This window comes from Nuphar pumila, chromosome 12, assembly GCF_984573655.1.
Source record: "Nuphar pumila chromosome 12, dmNupPumi1.hap1.1, whole genome shotgun sequence".
Lineage (NCBI taxonomy): Eukaryota > Viridiplantae > Streptophyta > Magnoliopsida > Nymphaeales > Nymphaeaceae > Nuphar > Nuphar pumila.
In genome coordinates this window covers 40,519,710-40,542,450 of record NC_143260.1, presented here as the reverse complement: position 1 = coordinate 40,542,450, position 22,741 = coordinate 40,519,710, and the positions used below count along the sequence as shown (strand labels likewise).

At 38.4% G+C, this 22,741-nt stretch overlaps 1 protein-coding gene across 1 annotated transcript; it reads right to left on the bottom strand.

Moving 5' to 3' along the window:
- Positions 1–3,311: 3,311 nt before the first annotated feature.
- On the bottom strand, positions 3,312–7,080 carry LOC149820812 (uncharacterized). The gene is made up of 4 exons (XM_089983374.1): positions 6,946–7,080; positions 5,923–6,082; positions 5,554–5,716; positions 3,312–3,637 (listed from the first exon to the last, which is right to left on the bottom strand). Exons 2-4 carry the CDS (start codon positions 6,058–6,060, stop codon positions 3,438–3,440), a joined length of 501 nt encoding a protein of 166 aa, XP_089839500.1. The 5' UTR covers positions 6,061–6,082; positions 6,946–7,080; the 3' UTR covers positions 3,312–3,437.
- Between the last annotated feature and the right edge of the window lie 15,661 nt (positions 7,081–22,741).

Sequence of the window (22,741 nt, the reverse complement as noted above, 5' to 3'; positions counted from 1 at the left end):
AAAGTTTATTATACTAGCTTAATACGGTTGCACCAATATAACTCACTATTTTCACCGATGCTAAGTAAAATAGTACCAATGAAAATGTTCTTTTATTAGTGTGCCAATAAAAATGATTTTCTTGTAGTGTCTTTATTTTTCGTATGATCCAAGCATAACCAAACCATGTTAAAGAGGATGGCACCAATAGGCTCAATAACAATAACTGTAATCCTATATGGCCAACTTATTTCTGTTGTCTTTTACATTTCTTACAGTAGCAATTAATATATAATACGAGACTAAACATATTTCATAAAGTAGGCTTTTTTTTCAAAAACTATTTTTAAAAAACTTAGGTAAAAAAATTTGGTTAAAAAGGTTATAAATTTTGAGCCAAACAATAGCATTCCTTTGACAGTAAAAGAGAGGCAAACAATGCTGGACCTCTTCGACACCATCCCCCATGCAGATAAGAAAGTGGTGGCCGTTGTTCAACCGTGGAACATAAGACAACAGCTGAGGGTGTGCTCAGATCCTAAGTATGTATATCCCACCAACGGGGGGGCTCTGCTTGTCTGGTAGGAGCAGCTAGTGCGTCACATTGTGCTGGGACGTTGCAGGTTCAAAACCCAATGCTATAGTTGTATAACTGGTAGGGATCTGCATAACCCCAGCTTGCCTTTCAAAAAAAAAAAAAACTTAAATCCACTGTTTGGGAGCGGTTGTTACAAAAGCAGCTTCTGGCTGGTCCACTTCATTGGTAGTATGACTTAATGATCTTGTTTTGAGTGCATTTTCATATGAAATGCAGCTTTGCTTGTCACTCAGTCATGCCATCAGTTATTACCCTTGGCTTGCAGGGAACTTTTAACTCAATTTTGGAGTCTTTGAGCAGCATCTTTGTTAACTACTAAAAAATATGAAAGAAGACCGAGCTCATGAAGCAAATGGGCTCAAGTTAGTTAAGATTGTATGAGTTTCTTTGAAGCTTGGCCCAGAGTGAGGAAGTCTCTGGGCTAATATGCATATTGGGCTAAAACCGACTTAAACTCTTTCTGACGCCCGAAGAGCCCTTAGAGGTCCACACTAAACTCAAGCAAGACCGGTATTAACTCCTGCCGGTCCACACTAGGGATGGCAGTGGACCGGGGGGAAACGGGGCCCCGCTCCGCCTCACCTTGTTTGGACGGGGGATGAAGGACATGAAACAGGGATGGACTTATGCTTTTCCCTGCCTCGCCCCATCCTGATCCCTGCCTTGCCCCGCACCACCCCGTCACCAATCCTTCTAAGGGATGGCAATGGACCGAGGGGAAAGGGGCCCCCAGCCCGCCTCGCCTCATTTGGACCGGGTATGGAGGACATGAAACAGGGATGGAGGTGGGGGTTGAGGCTAAAATTCATACCCATGTGGGGATGGAAGTTCAGATTTTGATACGGGGAGGGGGTGGAGACCTTATCCCCCGCCCCGGTCCACACAATCCCTAGCCCATTACATATATTAAGGGGGTAACGTATTCTACTTAATAAGGTGGCAAACACGTTGGATATGGGTCAGGTCAGGGTCGCCTCAACACTAAATCCGACTTTCAATGAGTGTCTGATCCCAAATATGGATCCAACTTGAAACACATGGCAGAATTCCACATCCGAATATGATCAAAACCCTCCTGATATTGAATCCACATAAAACAGGCCAAGTACGTTGGTTTTTATGTGAAATGGATAAAATAGGTTAAGTCAGACCCGATACAAACATGGTTCGGAACCTATTTATTTATCCATTCAAATCAGAATCCAACTAAACCCCACATTATTTGTTCCAGATCTGACCCATTTATACAACAGACTTTACTTTTATGAGCCTTATCTGCCTGAAAACCCTTTTGTGAGTCAATCAGATACGGATCTGACCCGCTTGCACCCCTACCACCAACTTGTAGGAATAACTAGAACCATTTACTGATCCCAGAGAATATCAGATTCATCAGCAACCGATTCAAGTGCAGTTTTCAAGGTCATGAGTCAAAAGCAAAGTTTATACTCGGTAGGAAGAGAAACTGCCAGGAATGCATAGGCGCTTCCCCTCAAGCACAGCATATGGATCTTGTGGATTAGCGTATATTCCAACAAACAAAGAGTGTGTTTGTACCTTGGGGAGATCAGGTGGAGCTTTGGCTTTTGCCGCCTTCACGGCAAAATACCACAAAACTCAAACGCACACTCCTCGCCCACGGCGAATTCCACCCCGAGCGAGGCCTCCAAGCAATCTTTTCCGACCACTCTATAATGCATTGTGCAACATGTTGCAAAGCAGAGATCATTGCATTCCATAAGACAATATTCCTCTCAATGATGCTTGAAAATACACGATAAGCTTCTTCTATGCTTTCACATTTAGCATACATGTCAACCAGAGAAGCCCCATGAAGAAATTTGAGCTCATACCAGTTCTAAGAATCGTTGTGTGAATCTGATTGCCTTCTATCAGAACAGCTAAGCTTTCACATGCACTGAGAGCAGCTGATAGCGTAAATTTGGTTAGTTCCAGCCCCAGCTTTTGAGTTCTATGCAACAATTTTAAAGCCTCTTAATGCATATCATTCTGCACATATCCAGCTATCATTGAACTCCAGGTAACATCACTTCGTTCAGGCATATCTTCAAATATAAAATATGAATCTTCTATTAAATTGCATTTCGCATACACATCAAGCAGTGCTGTACCAACATAGACGTTTGAATTGAGTGCAGTTTTAATCACATAAGCATGCAATTGTCTGCACTCTACAAGCACCATCTTTGCAGCACATGCACAAAAAATACTTTGGAAGTGTAAACTCACTAAGCAGCAAAGCTTGAGAGCCTCATTTTTTCCCTTGATTCTGTGTATGAGCACAGATCATAGTATTCCATCACCCTACACTTCGTTCAGGCATTCTTAAAAATACCTCCTTTGCAAGATCAAGGAACCCATACTTAGATTACATGTTGATCAGGATATTTGACATCAGTGTGTCCATTTATTATGGCCAGCTTTGATAACCTGTCCATGGCATGTCTTCCCTTCTGAAACAGATCACTTTCTTATGCAGGTCGGAAGCAAATGCTACAAATTCAACCTCACCAAATCGTTTTCTGCAACTGCAGTGCAATTTATTATGTCCTCTCCTTCCAATTTTCCATGGGCAGAGGTAGAAACCCATCTCCAATGAATAGAAACATGGTTATAGAGCTGCCTCTGTTGGAAAAGCAAATGGCTCATGATCTAGCTTGCTAAATGTAAGTCATGCCCAATTCAAAGGCATCCGATAAAACCATCATTTTCACATTTGAGAACAGATAACTGGAATTTGACTAAAAGATGATCTTCGAGTTCTTTAAAAGTAAGACATTCACTGCTGGATATATTACAAGATACCTATTTGAGAGTAGAAGCATTCCTCGGTGTAAAATCAAGATGATTTGCTCGATGTATCCTTATTTTCATTCCATAAAGATTCTGAATCTCTCTTTTTTTCCATCACTTGCTGTATCCCCTCTTGGTAGCCTTGTATAAAATTTTTTAGTGCATCTCTGTATACAGATGCCCTAGTCATGTATAATCTCTGTAGAGCAGGCCTTAGAGTCTCCATTCCTCCTCTTGCTGCCACGGCTGCTTATTTCCACCCAATAAAAAAGAAATATGAGAGCATGCTCAAGTCAAAAAAATAAAATAAAATAAAATATTAAGAACAAACAGACAGGGAAGATAACAATGAAGAATAAGCAGTGTGGATTCACAGCCGACCCCTACCCTATACAAGTCAAGCCCCTTCATGTTCCATGCAGCGAAAAGTAAAACTTGCAACCAATCAACAACATCCAAAACTCCATTAAACCATCTCATTTTATTTTTTACAAGTTTTTGAAATTCATATGGAAGGAAATTATGCTCTATCAGTCACCATGTTAACACCTACATAACAAAAGATAAAAATGGCTCACGATTAAAGAAACATGAACACGTCATGTGGTAGAGAGTTCCATGTAGATATATCACATGAAAATATTCATGATGAAATGGCTATTTCAGCAACAGATATTCGGTTCTGTTTGGAGGCAACCGTCAGAGACAAGTTGGGAATCCCCAAGACAATTTTCTGTTTGGGAGAATAGAGAAAAGGTTTCTGGGACAGTGCCATTTCTATAAACCAAATGCCACCAAGGGAGGTGGTATTTTGCAACTACCACACTGGTGACTATCTCTGACAGTCCGTTGCAGTATCCACTAGCTACCACTTTAAATATGTTCGAAGAGCATTAGATAATATCTGCTACCACTTTAAGTGCATTGGGAGAGCATTTGACAATGTGCCAAACAGCTTTGGATATATTTCGTAAGTACCTGACTGAATTTAGCTGGGTGCTCACAAAAAGCTCAATAAAACATGTTAAAATCTTTATTTCTTAGTGGATTTCATGGTTATCTCCCCAACTACCTTCAATTACTGGCTCCCAAACAGAGCCTTATAGAAAGTAATTATAGAAGTTAGGAACATGAAGGCCATTCCACGTGAACTACACTAGGTATTGCAATTTTGGTTCAAGCTCAATCTGCTCCTAGATATATGACAGTTTATTAATTGCCTGAACATGCAAATATGCTTTCTTTCAGAGAAACTAACATTAGCATCAGAATAATGATTATATGAACTTGCATCATTACCCTTCCCCTATCAGACTTCTAATTTCATGCTAAACGCCAACACATACTGGTTAAAGAAAACATACTTTATGAGAAATAAAATGTAAGAATGAAGTGTGGATAGGATAATCATAGTCACAAATATCGGTCTTGGCTATAGCTCGGCAAGACAATTTCTCGCAATATTATAGGTTTAGTTGATAAATCTCTGGAAGATTTTGAGAAAATCTCGACGCTTAAAAATTAATATATATATATAGCACAAAATAAGTAAGAAAAAAACATGTTTAAATAATAAAGTAAAAATGATAAAAGTAATACGCAAAAAATATAATAGAAAAAAGAAAAAACATATTTAAGATATAGAACATGAGAATATTGTGATATATATATATATATATATATGTATATATTTCTAATATTCTTAAAATATTGCAAGGTTTTGCCTTTAATATCATTTTATGAACTTATAGCTATATTATTGCTATACTTTCAAAATATCACCTATATCTGTGACTATGAGGATAATAAACCAAGATAACTGCAAATGGTTGCATGTGAAAACATAGAATATACAACTGCACTAAATTCAGGACAAAACCAAGTATTCTTAAACGGATTACTTTGGGGCCTATGTGATTGCAGAGCTAATAGTAGCATTCAGGATTTACTAGTCCACAGCAAAATCCATAATCCATGAAGATGTTGCATACCACAATCATAAGCCAAAAAAATCCAAAAACGAAAAGGATTTAACAAAAGAAAACTGATACTCAGGTTGTATCTTTAGGTGCTAGAGAAAAAAGGAAAACAGACATAACAACCGAGAAGTAGCAGGATACAGCACAACATACAATAAGACAAGGAAAAGGTTTTCTTCTTACCAAGATCCTCCAATGCTGATGGTTCCTTTTCATGACCATTGCCTTTCTCTTCAAGAGTGTTAACATCACTTTCTTTGATTTTCCTATAATCTTTTGGCAGACGTTCTTCACCAAGATCCCTAACCCAACTTGCCGCATAAAGTCTAGATGCCTCCTTCACTATCTGTTGCAAACGAATGAAAATGTAAACTAAGCATGAAATTTGATAAAAAAATACCAGCTCTTAGTAACCATCTAACGAAGCCGGCTATTTTGCACTTAGAATTTTATGTATCAGTACAGGAGTACAAATCTCAACCAAATAATAAGGCACACACTTAATCACACGGTTGAGGAGTCAAACAGAAAACATGAGGATCAAGGGCTTACATAGTACCAATCTTTCCAAGTTACTTTGGGCCGCTTCTTCACATGTGGGGGATCAGGCAGGGATGAGGGGAATGCGATTTCTTTTAGATCGTAGCGAACATAGTCATACACCTTCCTCCAAACAACCTTCAACTTCATCTTTGTTATCTACACCTTCATCCTAAAAACCAGGGGGGGGATCAAAACAAAACATCTTTTGAGTTGACATCACATCAAAATTTTTATCGGTAAAATCTCGGAAAAATATAAAAAATCAAATAATTTCTCAATCATTAAAAAAAGTAAAAACAAACTAATTACACAATTAAATTTTACATGCAAAAAAAATCTACCTTGAATTCCAAATAATCATATCTATAAGTATCAAGTATCAACTACATCAATAAGATAAAACGGCAAGCTTTATTTTCTTCTAAAATAGCTACTTCATTTTGTACAATTATCAATATGCCAACTATGTAACACATTGGAACTTGTAAGAAACTTGTGAAATTGAGAGCATAACCAAAACTAAGACATGCTTAATGGCTTAATCACCCACCTAAATACCACATGCCTTACATAGCACAAATTCTTAGGGGAATGCAAAAAAGCAGTTTCACAATGAAAAGTGAAGAACAGAATTTAAACAAGCCCCATAAAGGTCATCTTATGCTACAGGAATAATTTCCTAATGAACAATCCCTTTACTGAAGTATTCAATTAATAGTATATATACCAAAAAAATCATAAATTACATTTGGAGTAGGATTGATAAAGACAGCAACCCATGTTATTAGTGAAACAGAAAAAAAACTAAGAATTAACCCTGCTCTTTCATTTCTCATATACACCAAACCCACCACCAACCTCTGCCTCCACCACCCAGAGCTCAAAAAAAAATCCTCTTCCATGGACCAGATCTCCACCACTGGCAGCTCCAACCTCCAACTCCAGCCCTCCAGCCCACCACCAAAACCTCCACCAGCTCAGTCCACCGCCACCCAGATAGAGAGGGAGAGAGAGAAGCAGATTTGGACTCACCGGACTATTGCCGACGCCTCAGACACTGATTGACCGCCCGCTGGTCCACTGCCGAGCTAGGATTCGAGAGAGGCAGAGGAAATGAGAAAGAGAGGGGTTGGGGTTTGGGGCATCATTTTCTTCGTCGGGTAAAACAAAACAAACGAAAAGGTATTCTGTTATCTTCGTAAGATTTTCTACTTCTCTCGAAAATAACGCGGTACCTTGTCAAAAAAGTTAATTTCGCGAGAAAGACGAAATCTCGCGGAAAAACACCATTTTATCTTTTACTGAATATATCGCAATTTTTTCGCGAAAAAAAATCATATTTCTCGCGATATTTGTCACAATGCTGGTTGCAGTTGCTTTACTAGATTTGAAATTTGAAAGAAAAATAAAAATGAAATTCAGTTTCTCTCCTTTCTCTGTGCTACAGCAACCTTGAATGGTTTCATTATACCCGCACAGAAGAGTATGATTTTGTATGGTATCTATAAATCGTGTTTTTTTTAGTAGAAGGTGCAAAAGATCTCAGCTTCTTGTTCCTATCCATTCCTGGGGATGAAGGTTTCTGTATTTGGCAAAGGTCTTGTTTTGTTATTCAAGAAAAACGGACTTGGTTTAATATTTTATCTTATTGTCATCGTAAGGGCACGTTCGGAAGAGACAAAAACTCTCATAGGAAAAGAGAGTTTTACCTATGAGAGTTTTTTATACGAGTTTTAAAAAAAAAAATCACTTGGCTATGTGGTATGAGAAAAACAGAGTGGAAAATGTGAAAAAATAAGAGAGAAAGAGAAAGAGGGTGCTGGTGATGGTTGTGGTGGTGGTGGGGAGTTGAGTGGTGGTGGTGGGGAGATGGGTGGTGAGGAGTGTAAAAATAAATTTTGTCTTGGTAGGAAACATTTTTCTACCATCTCCCATGGAGGAATGTTTTCTATTAAAAAGTCTACTTTTTAGAAAAAGTATGTCTCGTTTGAAAGTAAAGGAAAATTCGTACTGATTTTCCATTGCCCTTAGGGTTACATTGTATATGTTTTCCATGCCTCATGGTTCTCCACTGTTGGCATTGTTAACTTCTTTTAATTTTTGTTTCTGTTTTTTTGGGGGCTCTGAGCAGGATTATATTCCTACAGTTTTTGACAATTTCAGCGTCGATGTGTGTTGGTGGACGGACATGTAAATTTAGGCCTATGGGATTTTGGACCCAGGTAGAACCAGACTTGAACGGGTTTCGGATATGATATAAGGTCAGTACCTGGGTCTAATCGAGTCCACTATACGAAAAAACGTACCAGACCCGATAATAACTACATGAATTTAACCCCGGTCATAGCGGGTAAAACCATATTTTTTTATCATTTTTACATTGAAAAATTGCGGGTCATAATCAGAACTCGGGTCCTGTCCGGGTCTGGTATAAATTTTCACAAACTATACCCCGACCCATGTATTAATCGGACCTTCGAGTCTGGACCCGAGTCTTAATATATCGGGTCTTTTTATTTATCACCATACCCGGGCCTTATAGGGTTTGGTTCGGGTCGGATCCGGGTAAACCAGGACGGTTGACACCCCTACATGGGATACCGCAGGTACCTCAATCACTTGTTGAGCTTTTTTTAGTTTTCGGAAATGGGTACACGGCAATGTTGTCAGTATCGGTGCGAATCGGCCGTGGTATCGACAGAAAATCAATACCATACTAACCTGAATTGGCTATTTTATAATAAATATAACAAAATGCTTACAATTAAGTTTTTAATATTTTTTGTATGGTTTTAACACATGTCACGTGGTGATTGATATGAATATTTTTTAATTATCTTTTAGCCGATTCAAAATTATTCACTTGAGAATCGGTATCGGCAGATTTACATGAATGGTTGGCCAAACGGTTCAGGGCCGATAATACAGATTTTATTTTTTAAGCTGCAGATGTCCATCTAAAACTTGAATGGCTCTCAAAAAAATTTGTTTACCAACTTATTCATCCATGGTGTTCTTGATGTTATTCATCAAATGCATCAACAGCATCCAATAAAACATCAGAAGTTGCAGCTCTGACCTGATGCCTTCTGTCATCACCACCAACCACGGCCACTAACCCCCACTCTCGCTTGAACATAGAGGAGCATAAATTAGTGATTTCGGTTGGTAGGTGATGTCATGTCACCCACCGTTTTATTAGTTGTTCGCTCGCCATCACCCTGGCTTTTTGTTCACACCATCATGTTTTTTTCCATTCAATCACACATATCACAGACGACCAAACTACCCTCCATACTCACTTCTCATAATCGATAGTGACAAACTCCCACATGATGGTGTTTCCTGCAATATCAAACACAGAAACAGCCTACTTGAAGACGCCATGCTATGTGATTGTGGATGCTCAGCGTTCTCTTCAACCGGTTGATGCCCACAATTAGCTCAGGCCTAAGGGCGACGATAAGCAAGACCTTATACCACGTAAACTTGATGTGGTATATAGGGTAGACTAATAGCTATGAATCTCTTATCATTTTCATGTCAACTTATCCCTCTTATATAATGGAAGGAAGAAGCAATTACGTGAATGTGGTCTCTTCACATTTATGTAACTCCCACTCACTAACACCCCATTATGTGGCTCACTAATGATGTCAAACCGAGTCACTCAATGGCACCACAACAAAGCAATAGATTAGCGACGACCACATTCTGTCGCTAATCCGTCGCTAACAGGCGTAGCGACGGATTAGCGACGACGAGGCGACGATATGCTTACGTCGTGAATTTTTCGACGCTAATTGGCGACAAAATAAATCTGTCGCCAAGTCCGTCGCTAATTGCGACGGACTAACGAGTGCTTTATTCTGTCGCCAATCCGCCGGTATTAAACGGCGACCTCGGCTTGGCGACGGATTTACGTCTGTCGCTAAGACGTTGCTAGATTTATATACATACCGACGGATGTTTCCGTCGCAAAAACGAAAAAAAATAAAAAAAAATTATTTGAAAATTAAATACCGAGAACGGTACAATTTATATTTCCTGTACAATTTATATTTCCTGTAAATAAAAAACAAACTACACTAAAAAATTTCATATAAAAGGAATCTATAACAATTAATCGTTCCACCTTAAAATTAACAAGTTTAATTATTTACAATTCAACAATTACAATTAGGAAACATAAAAAAATAGAACTTCTTCAACACAGTTCTCTAATCATCGCCAAGATTTTGTGCGTCTTCTTGTTCATTGCCTTTATCTGTCCCTTCAGCTCCGCTACGCTGATTATCGCTAGCAGCCTACACAAGAAAAGAACAGTCAGTATTGATAAACAAAATATAATGAAATAAATTATACACTATATGTGATTCTATCATGTGCTCATGTGTGTTCTAAGGCAATAAAAAAACTCTATATGTGATTCTATCATGCTCATATGTGCTCTAAGGCAGGCAAAACGTTATATATGTGATTCTATCATGCTCATATGTGTGCTAAGGCAGTCAAAAAATTGAATATGTGATTATAGCATGTTCATAGGTGTTCTAAGGCAGCTAGAAAAACTCTATATGTGATTCTACCATGCTCAGATGTGCTTTAAGGCAGAAAAAAAGCTATATATGTGATTCGATCATGCTCGTATGTGTGCTAAGGCAGTCAAAAAATTGAATATGTGATTATAGCATGCTTATATGTGCTCTAAGGCAGGCAAAGCAAACAAAATTATATGTGATTCTATCATAAATGATATATGTTCTAAGGCAGTAAAAAAACTTTATATGTGATTTTGGCATGCTCATATGTGTTTTAAGGTAGTCAAAAAACTGAATATGTGATTATAACATGCTCATATGTGTTCTTAGGCAGTCAAAAAACTGAATATGTGATTATAGCATGCTCATATGTGTTCTAAGGCAGTCAAAAAAATTTTATATGTGATTCTATCATGCTCATATGTGTTCTTAGGCAGTCAAAAAACTGAATATGTGATTATAGCATGCTCATATGTGCTCTAAGGCAGGCAAAAAACTTTATGTGTGATTATAGCATGCTCATATGTGCTCTAAGGCAATAAAAAAACTCTATATGTGATTATAGCATGCTCATATGTGCTCTAAGGCAATAAAAAAACTCTATATGTGATTCTATCATGCTCATATGTGCTCTAAGGCAGGCAAAAAGTTATATATGTGATTCTATCATGCTCATATGTGTGCTAAGGCAGTCAAAAAACTGAATATGTGATTATATCTAAGAGGGATTTGCAATCGAAGATCCTCTATTCAGCACGATACTGGTGATCTCATCTCGAAGAAAGGGGGCGACGGTGTCATGAAAGTAGTCATTCATTGTGTCCTTAATGATCTGGCGTACATCATCACCGGAAAGAATAGGTTGTTGCTTGGAGCTTATGTCAGCGAAAGTAGCCTGTGAGCCGTAACTGGAAGAAGCAATAACTGGTGAAGTGTTTAGATTACTCCCAAACCCAAACACGCGACCTTTTTTGGGTTCACCTGCTGCAGTCACCCATGCTGCAAGATCAAATGATGGATGTTGAGTAGCGTCATCGCCATATCGCTCTACCATCTGTTGCTCATATGCCTCCTACAAAATAATGTTTAAAGTATGCATTAATAATTAATGATAACATTATGATAACTTGTATATTGCAATGATTATTAATAGAATAAATACATACCATTGTCGTTCTCGCCTTCTCTGATACGAAGACTCTTATGGTCTTCTGTTTATGTGTTTCAACAAACACATCCTTATATGGTACAATGCCTCCTTTTTCTGTTTCCTGCGAAGTTAAAGGACAAAAGATTTAGTACACAAGTTTGCAACAATACTTATAAAATTAATATTATATATTGATGAGTTACCATTTTCTTTAGGTGGCTCCCAAATGTCTTAGATTCACCTGTGTGTAGATGGGCTTCGGGCATTTTCGCTCGATTTTGTGCAGCCTTCGCAGAGCAATTTCTAAATGCATCTCCCGCCCACTTATCGCACATTTCATTCCAGTAATCTCTCCTGATAGTAATAGGGCCATGGCCCTTCCACTGTAGTGGATCATCTACTACGCCAGATATTTTTTTTGCTGCAATCTTCATAGTGTGCAGCATTGTCTACAAATCGATTGGCAGTCACCTTCTGCCACACCTTCCTTGCATCATTTTCTTCCACCATAGTTGCGAAGCGATTCGAATCCTACAAATATTTTCAGTAGACATTACTTAAAAAAATTAAATATGAAACACATTAACTATGAGGAACAACTGTAAACCATGAATGAGGATCACAATCTGTCTAACACCTCCTTTGGGTACTCTTTTCATTGAGCAACCGGTCCTGGTAGATGTTGAAGAAGTGAATTCTTAATCTCCCGTACTACTTCTTGTGGCTCAAACCTCGTGCTGCACATGAATTGTTACACAGTAAATATCAATATAAAATATTTATAAGATATGCAATAATTGAAAACGAAATACTTACGGTCGATTATCGATATACACTATTCGAATGAGTCTTCTTGTGCCAGACTGCTCCTGACTTGTGTGATCAACTAGTGTAGGTGGGTCGTGTATAGGCGAAACATCATCTGTAAAAAATACGTTAGAAGTTCTCAGAATGCGTATTTGAACTAATCAAGCATCCAATTAGTTAATCAATATATCTATCACAGGAGCCCGTGAAGATGAAGGTTGGGCTTGGCTACTACTGGATGAGCGACCATTGTAACCTCCACGAACCATATTCTAACAAATAACATATGTCATATAATACATTCAAATAATTCACATTAAGTATTACAATACATTCAAGTCATTCGCATCAAGTATTACAATAATTTAAATCATTCATATCAGGTACTGCAATGCATTCAAGTCATTCACATCAAGCATTGCAATGCATTCAAATCATTCGCATCAAGTATTATAATGCATTCAAATAATTCAAATCATTCACATCAAGTATTGCAATAATTCAAATCATTCGTTGCATAAATTACAATACATTCAAATAATTTAAATCATTCATATCAAGTATTGCAATGCATTTGAATCATTCATATCAAGTATTACAATACATTCAAATAATTCAAATCATTCACATCAAGTATTGTAATGCATTCGAATCATTCGTATCAAGTATTACAATACATTCAAATAATTCAAATCATTCACATCAAGTATTATAATGCATTCAAATAATTCGTATCAAGTATTACAATACATTCAAATAAAATTTTTAATCATTCACATCAAGTAAAAATTTTAATCATTCACACCAAGTATTGCAATACAACTCATTCATTCGCATCAAGTATTACAATACATTCAAATAATTCAAATCATTCACATCAAGTACTGCAATGCATTTAAATAGAGGTTTGTAGTACAAGATTTTGCTCACTAGCTTGAGAATTCTTCCTTGTCACTAATTTGACTTTCTTCTTCTTCTTCTTCATTGTTTGCCCATTCACTTGGTACATCATTTGGATCACATTACTCTATGAATGTTATGCGCAACATCGTGACCATAAGCGAAGTCATAGACATCAACTGATTGATAGTAATCATTGTCTTCAGCTAACTCATCTTCCTGTAACTGATCATACTCGGGGTATAGTTTGGACTTCACATTGCAAACTGCCCACCATTCATTTCTATCTGACTTTTTTATACTCGGATATGAAGTATAATAAACTTGTTGAGCTTGCGAGGCTAATATGCAAGGTTCATATGTTCCCAACCTGGATTTATGATTCACCTCCACAATGCCTGAAGCTTTGTCGAGTCTTGTTGCAGTTGGTTCAAACCAATGACACTGGAATAAAGTTACCCTTTTATTTATGCCTAAGTAAGTCAACTCCATTATTTCCTCTATAACACCGTAGTAATCATGTTCATTTTCACCGTAGCTGCTACCCTTAACACACACGCCATTATTTATAGTTGATTTGTTTATACCGTAATCTTTTGTATGGAATCGATCATCATTTACGATGTACCCGTTGTAGCATTGCACAACTTTGGTCGGACTATTTTCTAAATCACATATTCATTGATCTTTAACATCACCATGGCGGACCTACGCACAAACATAAACAATGATTGTGATCACGATCAATTAAGTAACTTAGTGTTGTTTATAAGTACAAAATTTAGGTTAGCTTCTTTACCAATTGTTTCAACCACTCCAAAAACTTAGTTTCACATTCTTTTTGTACTTCTGCATCAGTGAGATGTGAAACTTCTCTTTGCAACTCCAGATCAAATCGTCTGCAAACCATAAATACTTATATTACCGAGTCATGTATCCACATGTAGAACATATAAGGATTTATAATTGTGTTGTATATACATATACTTACTCGATGTATGGGTCGATCGCTGAGCAATTAAAAAGAATATAGATGTGTGTTGCGTCTTGCTCTCGATCTGTCAATAGCCTTGATCGACAACTACTAAATGTATGCTCAAGTGGTTGAAATATCGATAGCTTGTCAGCTACAGTTACTTGTTCTCCATCATCGTTACGGGGCAGACATGTGTAACGTGTTGGAATATGAAGTTCGAAGTACATAGATGAGAAATTTGAAATCTCTTCTAAAGTGTATGCCTCACAAATAGAGCCTTCTACTCTTGTTTTATTACGAACCTTTTTTTTAGGTCGAACATGCATCTGACAAGAATATACATTTCAAATTTTAAATATCTGTCATTAAAGAGACAAATATAAAAAAACATATACCTTTCAAATGGGTACATCCATTGATATTGCACAGGGCCACCAACCCTTAGTTCATATGGCAGATGTATGATCAAATGTTCCATTACATCGAAAAATGCTGGCGGAAATATCTTTTCTAGCAGACAAACATTGGTGATGACAGAGTCCTCGAGATTCTTTACATCTGATACTACGACCTCCGATGCGCACAATGTTTTGAAAAATCTGCCCAGCTCAAACAATACCTCCTATATAGGTTTGTCTAACATATCATGGAATGCTAGGGGTATCAATCGTTGCATAAAGATATGACAATCATGGCTCTTTAACCCATATAACTGTCCATCGTCAATCTTCACAGCCCGAGCAATGTTAGAGACATATCCATCTGGAAATCTCAGTTGTCTCAGCCATTGACATACATGTTTTATTTGATCAGGTCCGAGCACATACTTTGTCTTTGGTTTCTATACTTTGCCATTATACTCTTTGAGTTCCAATTCTGGTCTTTTACATATTAATTTTAAATCCATACAGGCCTTCGGATTATCCTTCGTTTTTCCTTTAACATTCATTACTGTATTGAACACATTATCAAACACATTTTTCTCCATATGCATCACATCCAAATTATGTCGTATCAATAGGGTCGGCCAATACGGTAGTTCCCAAAAAATAGATTTCTTCGTCCAATTGTGATCCTTCCCAAATTCACAGAAGGGTGTAGGACATCGGGCATTTGTTAATATATCTGGAAAATATCACAATCTTTTTAGAATCTCTATGTCAGACAATCTTAAGGATGGACCTTCTATTTCAGTTGTGCCCGCTTTAAACGCATTCTTTTGTCGTCGGAATGGATGGTCGCTGGGTAGAAATCAACGATGGCACTCAAACCAACAAGGCTTCCTTCCATGCCTCAATTTAAAAGCTTTGGAATCCTCCATGTAGTACGGACAAACCAACCTCTCATGTGTGCTCCAACCAGATAGCATACCATATGCAGGAAAGTCACTGATTGTCCATAGAACAGCGACCTTCATGTTGAAAATTTGTTTTTTTGTGGACATCATACGTGGTAACACCGTCATCCCACAATACTTTTAGTTCATCAATCAATGGCCTTAGATATACATCAAGATTTTGGCCAGGTGAGGTCGGACCAGAGATCAACAGAGACAAGAAAAGATTTAGACGTTTCATACACAAGCTTGGTGGAAGGTTGTATGTAGTTACAAATACTGGTCAACATGAGTATGGAGTTGATCTACCCCCAAATGGATTAAATCCATTTGTACATAGACCGAGTCTAACATTTCGCACTTCCATTGCGAAGTTCTGATGAGTACGATCAAAGTGCTTTCAAGCTTCAGCGTAAACAGGATGCGTGATCTTGTTTTCATCGTGTCGAACTTTATTTGCATGCCATCTCATGTGTTTAGTTGTCCTTGAAGACATATACAATCGCTGCAATCTAGGAGTGATAGAAAAGTAGCAGAGCGACTTGTATGAAACTTCCTTTAATCTCGTGCTACCATTGCCTCTTGTCTTTGGCTTGAACCGAGGATGCCCACATAACGGGCATGATATGTTGTTTTTCTGCTCTTTGAAATACAACATGCAGTAATTTGGACAAACATCAATCTTTTTGTAACCCATACCTAGAGCGTTGACCATAACTTTCGCACGATAGAAATTTTGTGGCAATTTCTCATCTTTGGGCAAACATACTCTTCACAATCATGCACAAACGGTCAAAACATGATTGACTCAAATTATACTCGGACTTCAAATTCATTAGTTGAAGAACTGCAGACAAGATAGTGTGACTCTCACAATCGTTCCAAAGTGGCTCATCAGCATCTCTAAGTAAATCATAAAATCTACTAGCTGCATTGTTTGGTGATTCCTTATCTATGGCAGTTCTTACATCACTAGAACTCATAGCAGAACCCAGTTCTGTTACAGCGGCATCAAATATCAAATCCGTATATGGATTATCGTGCACCACATTAACCCGTGCATTAAAATCGTTTCTAAATTCTTCTCCATGAAACGTCCAGTTCTGATAATCACTCACAAAACCCTTCCTGTATAGGTGATGTCTAACGCTATGAGGTTCTACAAATCGATTATTCTTACAAATCTTGCAGGGACACCTAATCTGAGCTGTAGGATCCACTGTACTGACATTTGCCGTTGCAAATTCAATAAAATTGTCAACACCATCCATATATTCATGTGATAACTCATTGTCCACTATCCTACGGTACATTCATTCACGGTTTGCAGTCATTTTCCTATGATGTTACGAATAATAGCCTAACCAATTAAAAGAGAACAATCAGAATGCTACGATGAAGAACATATCAAATTTATCATGCAATATATGATGTCATACAATAACAAGAATTTTGATGCATGCATTGATAACTTAATATTTTCATGTGCAAATTATTAATGACATGATACAATCATTTGAAACATGCTTTCATTATACAATTTCACATGGAAGTCATAATCAAATTGAAAGTTACATGCAAGCATGAATACAATTACATTAAACATTGCAATACATCGTAATCATTCATATCAAACAAATGGCAAACATGTACCTGCAGCAAACACACTTCAATATCTCACTAACTACTACCATGCCTAGCATGGACTCTGTACTCCAAAAATAAGAACACTTCAATATTCATACATTAAAATCATGCTCAGCATGATCTCCGAACTCCAACGAAGCAACCCTAAATATCAACAACTAAGTGAGTGTGTGAACAATAAAGTGTTACATCTAATAAATTAAATAACATGTGATACGCTTGCATCACTTACTCACCACGGGTATTTACCTGATTTGCATTGTCTTTTACACTTACTTACCACAGGTGGCTGAGCACGAGCTAGTTCCGTTGAAAAATCTGTACAAAAAAACATTGTTTTAAAATGAAGTCACCACGAAAAAAAAACTTGTTCTCGCAAGGGGTCGACTCCCCTGCTGTTTCGGCAGGGGGTCGACCCCCTTACGGAACATAATGGGTTAACCCCCTTACGGAACATAGGGAGTTAACTGACCCCCTGTTTGGGCAGGGGGTCGACCCCCAGCCTTTCCGCCAGTGAGTCGACCCCCTGCCGGAACAGCACGGGGTCGCCCCCCTGCCTGAGCAGGAAAGGCTTGACCCCCTGCCGGAAAGGTAGGGAGCAGGGGTCCCCTGCGTTTTCCGGCAGGGGGTTAACCCCCTAACGGAAAACGCAGCGGGTTAACCCCCTGCCGGAAACGGCAGGGGGTTAATCCTCTGTGTTTTCACGCAGGGGGTTAACCCCCTGTCGTTTCCGACAGAGGATTAAACCCCGGCCGGAACAGCAGGGGGTTAACCCCCTGACTTTTCGGCAGGGGGTCGACCCCCTGCCGAAAAATGCGGGGGGGGGGGGGGGGGTCCTTTACCTTTCTCCGGGCGGCGGGGCCGGCGGACGGTGGGACCGGAGAACGGCGGGAGTGGGACCGGCGAACGGCGGGAGCAACGAAAGAAGAAAAGGAAAAGCTGCCTAAGATTAGGGTTATTCGAAACTTAGCGACGGATTACCGTCGCTAAGCCCATGTAAATCAAATTTACGAAACCAGCGACAGACGATACGTTGTCGCCAAGTCCGTCGCTACTTAGCGACGGACTAAAGTTTGTCGCAAGAGTTGTCGGTAAATCGTGCAGACGTAACGACAAAATAGTATGTCTCAAAATCCGTCGCTAAATAGTGACGGACTATATTCCGTCGTTGGTTTTGTATGCTTCATGGATTATAGCGACGGATGTTTTTTGCTCGTTAATCCATCGCTAACTAGCGACGGAAATATTTCGTCGCTAACAACGTGTTTTCTTGTAGTGTGGGTTGGACCCAAATCCGTTATGTTCAACATTCTCTCATCTGACTCATTGACACCAAAAGTATACTAAATTGAGGTTTATACTATTATCTCGATTTAATTCTTTATGTGGGTTCACATGCTACCATTTATCACAAGAATGAATCATATAAGTTATGGAAATGAGCACTCCTTTATGAAATGTCATATTTCTGTGTACTAAACTACAATTCACCTTCAGTGTTTTAGCATGTTGAAAATTCTTTTATGAATAGATTGGTCTCTAGCCTATTTTATTGGTCCTTTAATATTGTTATTCTGTTATTCTCTTTAACTAAATGAGAGATCCTATATGCAAAATCAATAATACACAAAGTTATAGAGAATCAAAATCATATACACAAATATAATCACATAATGTATTGTCATGCATTAGAAGGAATAAAAAAAGATTCATCCCCTTTACATGGGAATACAATCTCGGTACTAGCCCTTTAGTAAAGGGATCCACAATCATTTTCTTTGTCCCAATTGTATCAATACATACTAGATGATTTTTAGTTCTTTCTTTAACAACAAAGTATTTTAACTCCTTGTGTCGACACGAGGTTAAGCTCTTGTTGTTATTTGAAAAGGACATAGCTGATTCATTATCACAAAAGATCTTTAGTGGTCGTTCAATAGAGTCCACAATATCAAGACCTATAATGAAGTTTCTTATCCAAATAGCCTATGACGAAGTCTTGTATAGAGCAATAAATTTTGCCTCCATGGTATGAGCAACAGTGGTAGATTGTTTTCCACTTCTCCATTAGACAACACCACCTGCTAGTAGAAAATATATCTAGTAGCGAATTTTCTACTGTCAATACACCCTCTTAAGTTTGCATCAGAGTATCCAACGACCTCTAGGTGGTCAGTTTTTCTGTAGGTCAGCATATAGTCTTTCGTTCCTTGTAAATAGTGCATGACCTTCTTCGTTGCCTTCTAGTGTGTAATGCATGGATTTGACTGATATCTATCAAACATTCCCATAGCAAATGTTATATCAGGACGAGTGCAGATCTGTGTGTACTGCAAACTCCCAAATGTTGAAGCATATGGGACAGTTGTTATCTTAGCCTTTGCAATATCATTCTCAGAACAACCATTTAAGCTCAATTTATCCCCTTTCATTATAGGTGTCGAACTAAGAGAATAATTCTTTATCCTATATCTTTTAAAAACCTTAAGGATATACGATTTTTGAGAGAGGCCAAGGACACCCTTAGTTCTGTCATGAAAGATCTTGATTTCAATGATATAATTGGCCTCACTCATGTCCTTCATATCGAAATGAGAGGAAAAAAAACTTTTGTCTTATGTAATAGACTCAAATCATTAGTTGCAAGAAGAATATTGTCAACATATAAAACCAAAATTATGAACTTACTCTCACTAGTCTTTATGTAAATGCACTGATCAACAATGTTTTCAGTGAATCCAAAGTTCATAATTACATAATTGAACTTTTTAAACCACTGGAGAAAGGTCTGTTTAAGTCCATAAATTGACTTGTTCAATTTGCAAACTAAATTATTCGAGTCATCTATACTGAAAATAGGAGGTTGTTGCATGTATACCTCCTCGTCCAGATCCTCATTCAGGAAGGCAGTTTTCACATCCATCTAGTGTAGCTCTAAATCAAAATGAGCTACAAGAGACATGATTATTCTCAACTATTCCTTAGTTGAGATTGGAAAAAAAGTATCATTATAATCAATGCCCGCTATCTGTGTGAAACATTTTACAACAAGCCTAGCCTTGTACCTCTCCACATGACCTTTAGAATCTATTTTGGTCTTATAGACCCATTTACAACCAACAGGTCGAGGTACAAGATCTCACACTTGGTTCTTTCACTACAAGAAAATGCGTTGTTAGCGACGGAATATTTTTGTCGCTAGTTAGCGACGGATTAATGAGCGAAAAACATCTGTAGCTATAATGAATAAAGCTTACGAAAATAGCGACGGAATATAGTCTGTCGCTGATTAGCGACGGATTTTGCGACATATTGTTTTGTCGTTACGGCCGCACCATTTGGCGATGACGTTTGTGAGAAAAGTTGTTCCGTCGCTAATTAGCGACAGACTTGGCGACGGAATATAGTCCATCGCTCGTTTCATAAATTTGATTTACGTTGGCTTAGCGACAGAATTAATCTGTCGCTAGGTCGTCGCTAATTTTCGAATAACCCTAATCCCAGACAGCTTTTCCTTTTCTTCTTTCGCTGCTCCCGTCGATCGCCGCTCCTACTGTTCACCGTTTGCCGGTCCCACTCTTCGTCGTTCGCCGGTCCCACCATCCGCAGGCCCCACCCCCCGGAGACAGGTAAACGACCCCCCCCCCCCTCCACGCATTTTCTGGCAAGGGGGTTAACCCCCTGCGTTTTCTGGCAGGGGGTCGACCCTCTGCCTTTCCGGCAGGGGGTCGACTCCGGTAGGGGTTTAACCCCCTGCCGAAACAGACAAGGGGTTAACCCTTTGCCGGAACAGCAGGGGGTTAACCCCTTGCCTGTTTCGGCAGGGGGGCGACCCCCTGCTGTTCCGGCAGGGAGTCGACACACTAGCGGAAAGGCTGGGGGTCGACCCCCTGCCCAAACAGGGGGTCAGTTAACCCCTTTATGTTCCGTAAGGGGGTCGACTTCCTGCCAGAACAATAGGGGAGTCGACCTCTTGCCGGAACAACCTCTTTTTTTTTAGTGACTTTATTTTAAAACAGCATTTTTTTGTGCAGATTTTTCAACGGAACCAGCTCGTGCTCAGCCACCTGTGGTAAGTAAGTGACAAAAACAATGCAAATTGGGTAAATACCTGTGGTGAGTAAGTGATGCAAGCGTATCACATGTTATTTAATTTATTAGATGTAACACTTTATTCTTCACACACTCACTTAGTTGTTGATATTTAGGGTTGTTTTGTTGGAGTTTGGAGATCATGCTGAGCATGATTTTAATGTATGGATATGGAAGTGTTCTTATTTTTGGAGTACGAAGTCCATGCTAGGCATGGTAGTAGTTAGTGAGATATTGAAGTGTGTTTGTTGCAGGTACATGTTTAACATTTTTTTGATATGAATGATTTAGATGTATTACAATGTTTGATGTGATTGTATTCATGCTTGCATGTAGTTACTTTCAATTTGATTATGACTTCCATGTGAAATTGTATAATGAAAGCATGCTTCAAATAAATGTATCGTGTCATTAATAGTTTGCACATGAAAATATTAAGTTATCAATGCATGCATCAAAATTCTTGTTATTGTATGACATCATATATTGTATGATAAATTTGATATTTTTTTCATCGTAGCATTCTGATTGTTCTCTTTTAATTCGTTAGGCTATTATTCATAACATCATAAGAAAATGACTGCAAACCGTGAATTGATGTACTGTAGGATAGTGGACAATGAGTTATCGCATGAATATATGGATGATGTTGAAAGTTTTATTGAATTTATAACAACAAGTGTCAGTACAGTGGATCCCACAGGTCAGATTAGGTGTCCCTGCAAGATTTGTAAGAATAATCGATTTGTAGAACCTCATAGCGTTAGACATCATCTATACAGGAAGGGTTTTATGAGTGATTATCAGAACTGGACGTTTCATGAAAAAGAATTTAGAAAAGATTTTGATGCACGAGTGAATGTGGTGCACGATAATCCATATACGGATTTATTTTCCTTCTAACCGGTTTAGTTTTCCTCTGAAATTCGAGTTTCGACTCGAATTTCCTTTCCTTCTAATTGATTCAATTTTCCTTCAGGAATTCAAGTTCCGACTCGAATTTCATTTCCTTCTGACCGGTCTAGTTTTCCTTTGGGATTCGAGTTTCGACTCGAATCTTCTTTCCTTCTAGTTAATCTAGTTTTCTTCGGGATTCGGGTTCCGACTCGAATTTCTTCTCCTTCCAAATTGATCTACCTTTCCTTCAGGATTCGAGTTCCGACTCGGATTTCTTTTCCTTCCATAATGGACTTGGTTTTCCTTCGAAGATTCGGGTTCCGACTCGAGTTTTCTTTTCCTTCAGAGTTGGTCTAGAAAATCCAAGTTCCGACTTGAATTTTCTTTCAAATCCAATTCGCTTAGCTTTCCTTTACAAGTTTGAACTTCTACTCAAACTACCCTGCAAATTGGTCTAGAAGATCCGAGTTCTGACTCGAATT

Bases quoted from the DNA above. Each gene is read 5' to 3' on its own strand.
- LOC149820812 (XM_089983374.1), bottom strand. From the start codon at position 6,060: ATGAAGTTGAAGGTTGTTTGGAGGAAGGTGTATGACTATGTTCGCTAC. The intron at 5,717-5,922 runs GTAAGCCCTTGA...CGTTTGCAACAG, and splicing joins CTTGGAAAGATTGGTACTAT to ATAGTGAAGGAGGCATCTAG. The intron at 3,638-5,553 runs GTAAGAAGAAAA...GGAAATAAGCAG, and splicing joins ATCAGCATTGGAGGATCTTG to CCGTGGCAGCAAGAGGAGGA.